The 11,927-nt window shown below is 41.8% G+C and overlaps 1 protein-coding gene across 1 annotated transcript in view; it reads right to left on the reverse strand.

Annotated features, from left to right (window-relative positions):
* Nucleotides 1-11,628, reverse strand: part of FAM177A1 (family with sequence similarity 177 member A1) — a 34,148-nt gene extending 22,520 nt beyond the window's left edge. Inside the window, exon 1 of the mRNA XM_039539116.1 lies at nt 11,455-11,628. Coding sequence (XP_039395050.1) covers nt 11,455-11,547 — 93 coding nt within the window. The 5' untranslated portion in view covers nt 11,548-11,628. The remainder of the gene's footprint in view (nt 1-11,454) is intronic.
* Nucleotides 11,629-11,927: the final 299 nt, after the last annotated feature.

Raw genomic sequence — 11,927 nt, forward strand, 5'->3', positions numbered from 1 at the left:
TGCAGTTCGATGAGTCGACATATATCGGATACAGCGCAGTTGGCAGTTATGGTGAGGATGGTATTTAGTGACTTCACCGTAAAAGAAGACAGGAGTACTTGTGGCACCTTAAAGACTAACAAATTTATTTAAGCATGAGCTTTCGTGAGCTACAGCTCACTTCTTCGGATGCATAGAATGGAACACACAGACAGGGGATATTTATACATACAGAGAACATGTATGTATAAATATCCCCTGTCTGTGTGTTCCATTCTATGCATCCGAAGAAGTGAGCTGTAGCTCACGAAAGCTCATGCTTAAATAAATTTGTTAGTCTTTAAGGTGCCACAAGTACTCCTGTTTTTTTTGCGGATACAGACTAACACGGCTGCTACTCTGAAACCCGTAAAAGAAGAGTTACTAAGAGTATTGCCTATGAAAGGGCAAACAAAGGGTGAAGACATCTATAATTTATTCAAATCATAATCAACATCAGTTAGTATGCCACTACACAAGCTGTCTGCGATCACCACTGATGGGGCACCAGCAATGATGCAGAGTGCAATGAATTCATTGCACTCTGCAAGAAGAATGAATCCTTTCCGAACTTTGTCTTATCATTGCATTATCCACCAAGAAACTTTGTGCGTCAAAGTTCTTTCTTTTCAACATGTCATGAATGTCGTTATTAAAATAATTAACTCTATTTGAGCTAAACCTTTGCAACACCGACTTTTTAAGGCCCTGTTGGAAGATGTTAATGATAAATAATCTGATCTTATCTTGCACTCAGAAGTACAATGGCTGAACAAAGGTAAAGTTCTTGCACGTTTTTTAAGCCTAATTGAAGAGATCAAAGAATTTCTGAACTCCACAAATCAAACTTCGAGCAACTAGAAGACTCCAGCTGGTTAATGGAATTGGCTTTTCTTGCCGGCATCACTGACAAATTGAACATTTTAAATCTTGAGCTCCAGGGAAAAGACAAACATGTGGCTCAAATGATAGGTACTGTAAAATCATTCAAAGCAAAACTGATCTTGTGGATGTCACATATGAAGTAGTCTCTCGTACATTTCCCAAGTATGACGAAAATGGTATGTGACAGTGATTTTAACCCATCACCATTTGTTATCCACATTCAAAACCACTTCTGGAACAATTTGAAAAGAGATTTCAACAGTTCACCATCATTGAGCCTGTAGTTGCCTTTCTTGTGAATCCTTTTACTTGCCAAATAGAGGTAACAGAAATGGCTACATCAAATTGTGAGTCTCATTCAAATAAGAGCAGAAGACGTGGAACTGGAGACTTTGGACCTTCAAAGTGATATTGTTCTAAAGTCGTGCGCAACAGATGAAAACTTTTGGAATCTGGTTGACCAAAAAAAGGTTTCCTGCCTTAAAAAAAATGTAGCATACAAAATAAAATCTTATTTCGGTTCCACTTATCTATGCGAAGTTCTGTTTTCAACAATGAATATCATAAAATCAAAATACAGGTCTCGGCTTACAGATGCCCATCTTGACGATTGCTTATGAACAAGAATATCATCCTACTCTCCCAACTACGAAAAACTGGCTGAAGAAATGCACTGCCAAAAATCACACTGACTTTTTAAAAAAAAAAAAACACGTGAATTAATGATACCTATTTTCCATTAAGTGCTGATGAGTGCGTATGATTAACTTGTGTTTAACTTTTTTTCATATTTGTTTGTTTATTGAAATCCAGATACAAGTAACAATACAAAGAATATTTTTTAATTAACCATAACTGGCTATCTATGTTAAAATAAGAACAATAAATATATTTGGACCAGCAGTTCAACAATGTTTTACTTTTTTTTAAATAAATAAGATGAAAACTGTGATATTTATTTTGTAAAAACTCCTTAATTTTTCTTAGATAGATAAAAAAGAGCAAATGCAGATGGTAAGGTGAAAGAGTAATTGCAGAATAATTTAATTAATACCTTTTACATGTAAAATTACCTTTTTTATCTTATGGATTCATATATTATGTAATATTAAATAGGATTTTTGTATTATTTAATGTACAAATACAAAATAAGCCTTGAAAAATTGTAGGCGCCCGCCACACTTTTCTGAAAACATGAATGTGCTATTGGCCACAAAAAAGTTGGAGACCACTAAGCTAGGTCAACTGAAGAATTCTTCCGTCAACGTAACACTGTCTACACTGGGGGTTAGGTCAGCTTAACTACATTGGTCAGGGGTGTGGATTTTTCACTCCTCTGAGCGACGTAGTTAAGCCAACTTCATTTTCTAGTATAGACCAGGCTTTAAGTATGAATGAGCTAGTCACTGAACTGAACTAGTTAAATAAGCTGAAATTAAGATAATATTCTCTCTGCACCTACAGAAAAGGCTATTGCTGTGAAATGTTGGTTTAGTACATCAACAAACTCTGGTTCCAGGTGCTCATCCAGTGACTTCAAACACATTCAGTGGTTTGATTCTCTTTATTACTGCTTTTTTTTTAATTTAATTTAAATGATTTCAATAGATAAGTTTAGGCCTTAACAAATTATCAATTTCAAATTTTAAAATAGGCTTATTTAAAACAAAACAAAAAAACCCAACCTACCATATATACTCGTTCATAAGTTGAATTTTTTTTAGTAAAAAAGGGAAGCATCAGAGAAGTGGGTTGGCTTATGAACAGGTATAGAGAGGGAGAGGTGGGACACAGCCCCTCCCCTGCAACAGAGGGGGAAAAGGAGAGGCAGCGCAGCCAGAAGGGAAGAGGTGGGGCCAAGTCTCTCCGCTTCTGGCCACGCTTCTCTCCCCACAGCCTCCGAAGCAGCTGCAGCTCCGGGGCTGGCAGGCTGCACCCACGCTACTCGGCCCTGCCCACCAAGTAGAAAGCATGGGGGTCCTGGGCTAGGGGTGTGGTCACGTGGCAGGTGGTCACAGGGGTTACTCCCCTGATCCCCAGCTTCTCCTTAAGTTTATAAGCCAAACGAAGCAGCTTACGATCGAGTATATATGGTATATTTAATTTTAAATTTAAAAAGTCCAATTTAAATAAAAAATGTTTTAATCATTTATTTTTATCCACTCTGGATTAAACTAATTCTCTTTTATACAGATATCAAAAATATTAAAACAAATCCAGATAGTTAAGTATATGATCTACATTCTTACTTTTTCCCCCAAAACAGATGTTAAAACTTCCCTGTTCTACTTAGTAAACATTTTTTACATCTCAAATGTTGCACCCTTGCTTCTCCCACAACATCACAGCTAAAGATAGCAGAACTACTCTAACATCACCTTTTTAAAATTATGTTTCCAAGTAATTCAAACTCACCCAATAATATGGACTTCAGAAGATCAGATTTTTATTACAATCCCAAATGATAACATTACTTCCATCCCAGAACAAATAGTTTGAAAATGAACTGCAAAGATTTGGAAAAGCAGGCAAGTCTCAAGATCAAACTGACACACAATGTAATTCTAAATAATTCTCAAATAAGTAAATCACAGCACATAAAAGAAAAATAGAAAGGTGAACTTTAGGGTACCATCAGAATTAACTGTTAAGCAGACATCTTCCAACACACATGCCACCAAACAGAATTCCAGTGGAAACAATTTCATGCTGCTTTTATTTCTCAACAAACTGAATTCAACACCTCAATCCCAACTACTTATAGAGAAGATGCCAGCAAGGAGATGAGTTTCCATACACTTAATGGGACTGCATAGATCTGTAAGTTTTAGACATTTTCACAACGGAAAGAATATACTAGGCTCTTTAGAGACAGGAAGACAAGATCTCTGACATGAAGAGCTAGCAATCTATATGGACAAGATAAAAGAATGGTATGCAACAAAGAGCAATATGATTGAGCAGTTGTATGCAGTGTTGGTCCCAGGATATTAGAGGGACAAGACGGGTAAAGAGTTGGTCCACCTTGTCTCTGTGATTGAACAGTAACATTTAGAACACTATTTGTTAGCTACATGAGTGGAACACAAAACTATCCACATACATAAAGGCTTACAGAAAACAAAAACATACTGTACAGTGAAAAAAATCCAGCCTATTATGTTGTGAGAGAGTCCCTCTACTCTACAAAAATGTAGTTATTTAAAATATTAACCAAAGCCAACAACAGGAAAATCACCACCATACTAATGCTCAAAAAACAAAAATAAATAATCCTTACAGTCACAATGCGGCTGAACAAAAGACGAGTTTCTATCAGGTGGCTTGGAGGATTCTTTCCACCAACAGAATCAAAACGAAGTCAGATACAAACAAGATCCCTATCTTAAAGATGAACAGATAAAATCTCTTCTGTCTTGGCAGTATAAAGCCTATTAGTGCTAAAGCAGCATAATTTTAGCTGTGTCAGTCCTAGGATATGAGAGACAAAAGATGGGTGAGGTAATATATTTTATTGGACCAATTTCTGTTGGTGAGAGAGAGGAGCTTTCGAGCTGCACGGAGCTCTTCTTCCAGTCTGGGAAAGGTACTCCAAGTTTCACAGCTAAATGCGAGGTGGAACAAATTGTTTAGCATAAGTAGATAGACACTAGATTTATGGTTTGTTACTAAAATCTGTAACCCACTAACCCTCCCTCTTTTCTTTCCATGACTCCATGTCTGTTAAGGGGCCATTCTACCTTGAATGGTCACTTAGCACATATTCTAACTACGTATGCTAAACAAGTAGTTATGCATTTGGTTTGTAACAGCTGTCAATTTTCCTTTGCATGTTTGTGGCACAGTTTACACACAATTAAATTAAAGCGGAAGTAGTCTAATCTAATGGGTTGTTTGGGGTTTTTTTATATTCAGTGAAAATTCCCCAAAATTCCAGGATCTGGAAGTTAAATTTGTAGATAAATAAGTTTGTCCTATCTCTGTAAAACCTTAATAAGAAATCCCTGTCCTTCTAACATCATTTCCTGTTAGTTTGTTTAGTTACGGGTTGTAGGGTTATCCTTAAGCTAGTCCCTCACAATTAACCAGTAACATTCTGTTGAGTAAAAAGACTGTGCCCTGTTTTGAAATTTTAAGCACTGATCAGTATTTATGTAAGTAACACACACATGTATTTAAGACACAGGAGGTAACTCTCCTGCACTACTTGGCACAGGTGAGGCCTCAGGCTGAGTACTTTAAGAAAGATGTGGACAAATTCAAGAGAGAGTCCAGAGGACAGAAACAAATACTATAAAAAGTTTAGAAAAATCTGACCTATGAGGAAAGGTTACAAAAATTGAGCATGTTTACTCTTGAGTAAAGAAGACTATAGGGGGACCTGATAATGTTCAAATATACTCAGGGCTATTATAAAGAGGATAGCAATTGTTCTCCATAGCCACTGAAGATAGGACAAGAATTAATCCGCTTAATCTGCAGCAAGGGAGACAGGTTTTTCCTAAAATCTAACCTAACTATAAGGATAGTAAAGCACTGGAATAGGCTTTCAAGGGAGGTGTTTGAATCCCTGACATTGGAGGTTTTTAAGAATAGGTTAGACAATACTTATCAGGAATGGTCCAGGAAAGCATACTTGGTGCTGTCTAAGCATAAGAGGCTGGACTAGATGGTCTCTTGAGGTCCCTTACAAGCCCTACATTTCTATGATCATATAAATTTTAACAACATTTAGACTGAAATGAACATTTAGACTGTTCTAAATCATAGCATGTACTAAATGCTTCACAGACATGCAAGACAAGTCCCTATCCCAAAGATTTTACAGTCTAAACAGACAAAGGAAAAAGTGGGGAGAAGAGAGAAGACAAACCAATTAATTTTTTTACTATTACATTCAGGTTGTATGATCTCAGCTTAACTTTGATAACTCAGCAACAAAGAATCCTGTGGCACCTTATAGACTAACAGACGTTTTGCAGCATGAGCTTTCGTGGGTGAATACCCACTTCTTCAGATGCAAGATATTTGATAACTCAAAACCTAGTGTCAAAATATTTAATGTTAAAGTGCTTAGTCTGTATAACTTCTCTGTCGTGTGCTATATCAAGACTAGCTTCAGTTCTTTCACATCCATACAATTATGAAGTCAGGGATGAAATCACTTGAATCTACCAAGAATGTATTCCCTCCACTAGTTTAAACAAGAGATCTTGTTGTTTACTGCAACTGTAAAGCCACATGAATCTCATTTGAAAAGATACTGCAGCACCAGGAAGTAAATTAATTTTTTTTCCCCAATGGTTTTGCTGTCCATTAACTAGTAGAAGTTACAGTGTAAACCCCTGCAAGTCTAAAGTCTGCAAACACAGATACTCTTCTTTATTATGTTTACCACTGTCATTCTTCTCCTTTCCCCATCTCTGTGCTTACAAATAGTACAAACACTTAGAACAGAAATGGCTAGCTGGCAACTCATGAATGAGGTCTCCTACTAATTCTCAACTCATAGGTAATCTATTTTGAAAAATGAAGAAAACCTGTTTGAGAACCAGACATTAAACTAAACAGGTGCATTTGAAAAAGTATTTAATTAAAATAAGGCAAAATAGGAAAGCTGGTTCAATAAAGGTAAAAGATGACCTTAACATCTAAACCAGGGGTGGGCAAACTTTTTGGCCGGAGGGCCACATCTGGGTATGGAAATTGTATGGTGGGCCACGAATACTCACAAAGCTGGGGGTTGGCATGCGGGCTCCAGCTGGGGGTGCGGGCTCTGGGGTGGGGCCAGAAATGAGGAGTTCAGGATGCAAGAACGGGCTCTGGGCTGGGGCAAGGGGTTGGAGGGGGGTGAGGGCTCCAGCTGGGGGTGCAGGCTCTGGTGTGGGGCTGGGGATGAGGGATAGGGGGTGCAGGAGGGTGCTCCAGGCTGGGACCGAGGGGGTTCAGCAAGTGGGAGGGGGATCAGGGCTGGGGCAGAGGGTTGGGGTGCAGGAGGGGGCCAGGGATACAGGCTCCGGCTGGCACTTACCTCAAGCAGCTCCCAGAAGCAAAGGCATGTCCATCCTCTGGCTCCTACGTGGAGGCGCAGCCAGGCGGCTCTGCACACTGCCCTGTCTGCAGGCGCTTGGGGCAGGGGCAGCGTGCAGAGCCACCTGGCTGTGCCTCCACGTAGGAGCCAGAGGAGGGATGTGCCACTGACCTTGCTGTTTTCTGTAAGCCTCCCTCAAGGGCCGGATTAAAACATCTGGAGGACTGGATGGGGCCCCAAGGCCATAGTTTGCCCACTCCGATCTAAACCTTAACACTGCATTAATTACACAGAAGTCAGTAAATTCTAAGATAGGAGCTACAGTAAAGGCTACTGTGGAAACTGTGTATATGCATTACAATAGGGCTCTTTGTTACATATCCACACAACGACACTGCAATTAACCATAGAAATTAGAATAATGGAACTGCATTTGTCTGCGCTACTCCTACCATAAAACTGTAATGATTCAATATTTATTATTTATGTTTAAATTCTACTTTTTCACTATCCTTAAATGTATGTAGCCTTATGCACTGCTACATCTATAAAGTAAAAATCTACAATCTTAATATTAATACAGTAGGTTGCTTTTAGTGTTATTCAAATTCCATTCTAAGGGGTTCATAGCTCAAAGAAATCAGTATCTAAACAATTTAAGAACATGTAAAGTGTGACTCAGGCTAAATTAGTACACCTTGAAGGGGCTAAATATACCAGTGGGTTATTATGCTAGCTTTTTCATTCGCATACTAAGCTCAAATCTTAGTTTGGATCACAAGCAGGAATTAATTTAGTATTCTCATCTCATTCTTATTTGTGCACATCATAAAAGCAGCACACAACCAGCAGTTTGTTAAGAACAGTAGCCCAGGAACAGAATAGCAGAAGCGATAAAGACTTGGCAATTCTTTGTGCTTGAGATCTTCAACATATACAATCATAACTATAAAGGGACAGGTAACAACCCTCCTGTATACAATACTATAAAATCCCTCCTGGCCAGAGGCACCAAAATCCTTTTACCTGTAAAGGGTTAAGAAGCTCAAGTAACCTGGATGACACCTGACCCAAAGGACCAATAAGGGGACAAGATACTTTCAAATCTTGGGGGAGGAGGGGTGTAAGGGCTTGAGGGGATATTTTGGGGGAAGAGGAACTCCAAGTGGTCCTTTCCCTCTTAAATCACTTGGTGGTGGCAGAGTACCAGGTTTTAACCTAAGCTGGTAGGAATAATCTTAGGGGGCTTTCATGCAGGTCCCCACATCTGCACCCTAGGGTTCAAAGTGGGGAAGGAACCCTGACATACCCCTTGCTATGCATCCACACAGCTAAAACTCTCACCCAAGCTACATCAGCTTGTGTATGGATCACTACAATGACATCTGCTTCAGCCTTGACAAATGCAATCCTCCCCCACTCATAGCCATGCAGAATGCTAAGGCAAAGATCATTCTCCCAGCTCAGCACTTTGACAATATCACCTCACTCTCTGCATCCAACTACTGGCTCCCCCTTCTCCATCAAATCACATTATTTGTCTTCAGCTTCAAGGCCCTTCTCAACCTATCCCCTATCATCTCTCCTATGCTTTATTAAGATGTCAACTCCTGTTTCTGGTCTGTCAGCGTTCACCACCTTACTTCTTGCAAACATGTACCTTTGTGCTCTCTCCCATGCTATCCCACAAAATTGGGAGCAGCTTCTCATAAACATCTATGAAGCTACTTCACTGTGCTCTTTCAAATCCCTCCTTTACTATTACACCTGCACAAATCTGGACAGTGGTTAGGCTCCTGACACACTGAAACTGCTGCCTATTATGCTGGCCAATACAGTCTCATTGTTTCCTTGTGCTCCTGTCTGTATCCATCTGTCTCCTGTCTTAAACTAGATTGTAAGCTATTTGGGGCAGGAACTTTCTGTTATGGGCTTGTACAGTGCCTAGCACAATAGGGTCAGGATCCGTGACGATCTCCTAGGTGTTACTGGAACACAAATATAATAATAGCGGACTTGGGTGTTCTGGCAGAGCTGCTATACTTGCTATAGTATGACTGACCTAAGATAGTGCTACAAGACCTCCTCAGTTTCACATGTACTCAATTCACATATTTATTACTTTTTTCTGTTGGCATTTTTCCTTATAGAAACTAGGGCTGTACATCGATCTTTTCAATCCATTAGCCTCATCACTTGCTCAGATCAGAAGTCCTCTAAAATTCTATACCAAAGGATGTTGTCCTTACTTTGTTTCAGGTGAAACTTGTCAACCTATACAAGCCTCAGTATAGGCCAAAAGACCTAAAATGAGAGTGAAATAAAAATCAGGAAGCTTAAAGAAGCACTGAAAAAGTTAGCAGGCTTTAGTGAGAAATATTTCCATACACACTGCCTCCTAATGCCTTTATTGATCCTATTTTCTTTTGTTGTTGGGTTTTTGGGTGGAGGTTTGCACCTTTATTAAATTCAGTTGAAATGTTAAAAAAAATGTTCTACTGAGGGCAGCAACCACCAAAACACAAGAAGTGAAAACAGCTAGAGGCTGGCTATAAAAGCAAAACTCTGTGAAATGCAAAAAGTAAACAAAGCATGAAGCAGTGAAAGAGCATATTAGTCTGGGGTTTTTTTTAATGTTCATTTTGGTCATCTCAGGTGTCACTAATAGCAGAGGTAAGGAAATTTCTCAGGTTAAAGACTATTTTTAAGAAGTAATGTCCCTTGTATGTAAGATGGCTATATCTCAATACACTTGCCAAGCTAGCACCACAACTTGCTGAGAGCTGAAACTTGTCTGAATTTAAAATGTATCAAACTCATTTGTAACAGGCATTATTTACTAAGGGCTTGGCTACACTTACAAATTTGCAGTGCTGCAGCAGGGTGTGAAAACACACCCTCTGCAGCGCTGCAAATTGCGGCGCTACAAAGCGCCAGTGTAGTCAAAGCCCCAGCGCTGGGAGCCGCGCTCCCAGCGCTGTCCGTTATTCCCCACAGGGAGGTGGAGTACGGACAGCGCTGGGAGAGTTCTCTCCCAGCGCTGGCGCTTTGACTACACTTAGCGCTTCAAAGCACTGCCACAGCAGCGCTTTGAAATGCAAGTGTAGCCAAAGCCTTAGTGAAACACAAGAAATCTGGGCCAGAGCAGATGTGTGAAGTGTTTAAAAAAAGGGAGCGCTCTCCCCTCTGAAAAAAATGAAGCAATTAATATTCTAGTATAAAATCTGAGACAGGTAAGAACCTAGTAAGCTTCCAATTTCCCCAATGCTACTTATGAACCTAGATTCTGCAAAACCTTCCATGTGCAGAAGTCTTAATGAATTCACTGGGAATTCAACATTGGAGGGCTTGCAAAATAAGGCCTGTGAATCAGGTATCACTTGGAGCCACCACCTTCACGATGCTGCTGTAAGAGATTAACACCCTGTTGTAAGAGATTAAAAATTGTTTTGACAAGACACATTATCTCACCAGCCAGTCATCATTAAACCAAAGCCACATACTAAAACTTCACACCCCCACCCAGCTACACTGTTTAGCTAGTTTTGCCAGAAAAAAGTCTTTGTTCACAAACTAAATGGAATGAAAATAAATTAAAGCTCTATTTGAAAAAATAATCATGAAAAAGCATGACAGGCACTGTAGTAAATGGTTGTGCTACTTTGGCAAGCAAGAAAACAAAATGTAAACTAGGAGAAATACTGAGCATCTCACACTTAAACCAAAGTCCAAGAGACATCTTTTGTCCTCAATCCAACCGTACCAAGAGAGGAACCACTTGCCATCTGGTATTAAAACTCTACAGAACCATCACCTGTAGGGTTACAAATAAGCCTTGACAAAAAATGGGCAGCCATATTACAAGTCAAACATGCAGATACTGAAGCAGTGATTTATGGAGGAGGTCCAGTTTTCTAAAGGTGGGAGGAGAAGCCATAGGAAAGGGCCTTCAAGCTATACATTACAAGGTAAAACAATGTTGTGTCTCTATATACTTGACAACTATTTTGAGACACAGGAAGAGGCAAGTAACGTCTAGGGCGTAGCGGACTATTATTACCATCGAAATAAGCAAAAATTTTGCAGTTATGTAGCATCTTCTACCCAAGACTCTCCAACCAGTTTACAAACACGGATGACCTCAGCCTCATGCCAGCCCTGGGGGATAGGGAATCACTACCCTGTGGTGGCACAGGCGGGGCAGGGCGCCGTGGAAAAGTGATTTGCTGAGGACCACCCACAGGAAGCGCTGGAAAAAGAACCCAGGAGTCCTGACTCCCAAGCCCCCTGCTTTAGCTACAGACCCACGTCACCCGCCTTTGATCCCCCAGGGGCAGGGAAGCCTCTCTGCGGTGGGCAGCAGCTGCCCCACTGGCCCGCGGAAGAACAGAGACTAGGCTCCGGGCAGCCCCCTCCATGGGTGGTGTTGAGTCACCGTGGCCAGGCCCAGCCCCTCCCTTGTACGGGGCGGGGGATGAGGGCTCAGCAGACGCCCCAGCCCCTGGGGAAGCCGGTCTCACCTGCTCCTGCTCCATGGCGCGGGGGGCAGCGGCGGGTGCGGTCCCGGCTGGGGAGGCGCAGTACAGGGTGATAGCAGAGAGACGCTGCTCCATGCCCTCGCCAGCCCACGGAAGCGGCGGCACAGGCCGAGCCACACTCCGCCGGGCCCTGGGAAGTGAGGTCACGAGCGGCCCCGCCCGCCTGCCCCACCCCCCGGAGCGCAAGGGCGGGTGGAGAGGCCGTTGCCAAGCGACGGGCTGGGCCTGGCAACTCCTGCGGCTTCTGTCCCGCAACCCCAGATATCACCCGGCTGCACAGCCAGGACCCCCGCCCGCCCGCCGCCAGAGACACCCCATAGCCGCCCCCCCCGCCGCTACAGACCCCCGCCGCCACAGACCCCCCCCATAGCCGCCTCCCGCCGCCACAGACCCCACCCCTATAGCCAGGCCCCGCCGCCAGAGACCCCACCCCGCCGCCACAGACACCCCACACC

Source organism: Mauremys reevesii, linkage group 4 (genome assembly GCF_016161935.1).
Source record: "Mauremys reevesii isolate NIE-2019 linkage group 4, ASM1616193v1, whole genome shotgun sequence".
NCBI classification, from domain to species: domain Eukaryota; kingdom Metazoa; phylum Chordata; order Testudines; family Geoemydidae; genus Mauremys; species Mauremys reevesii.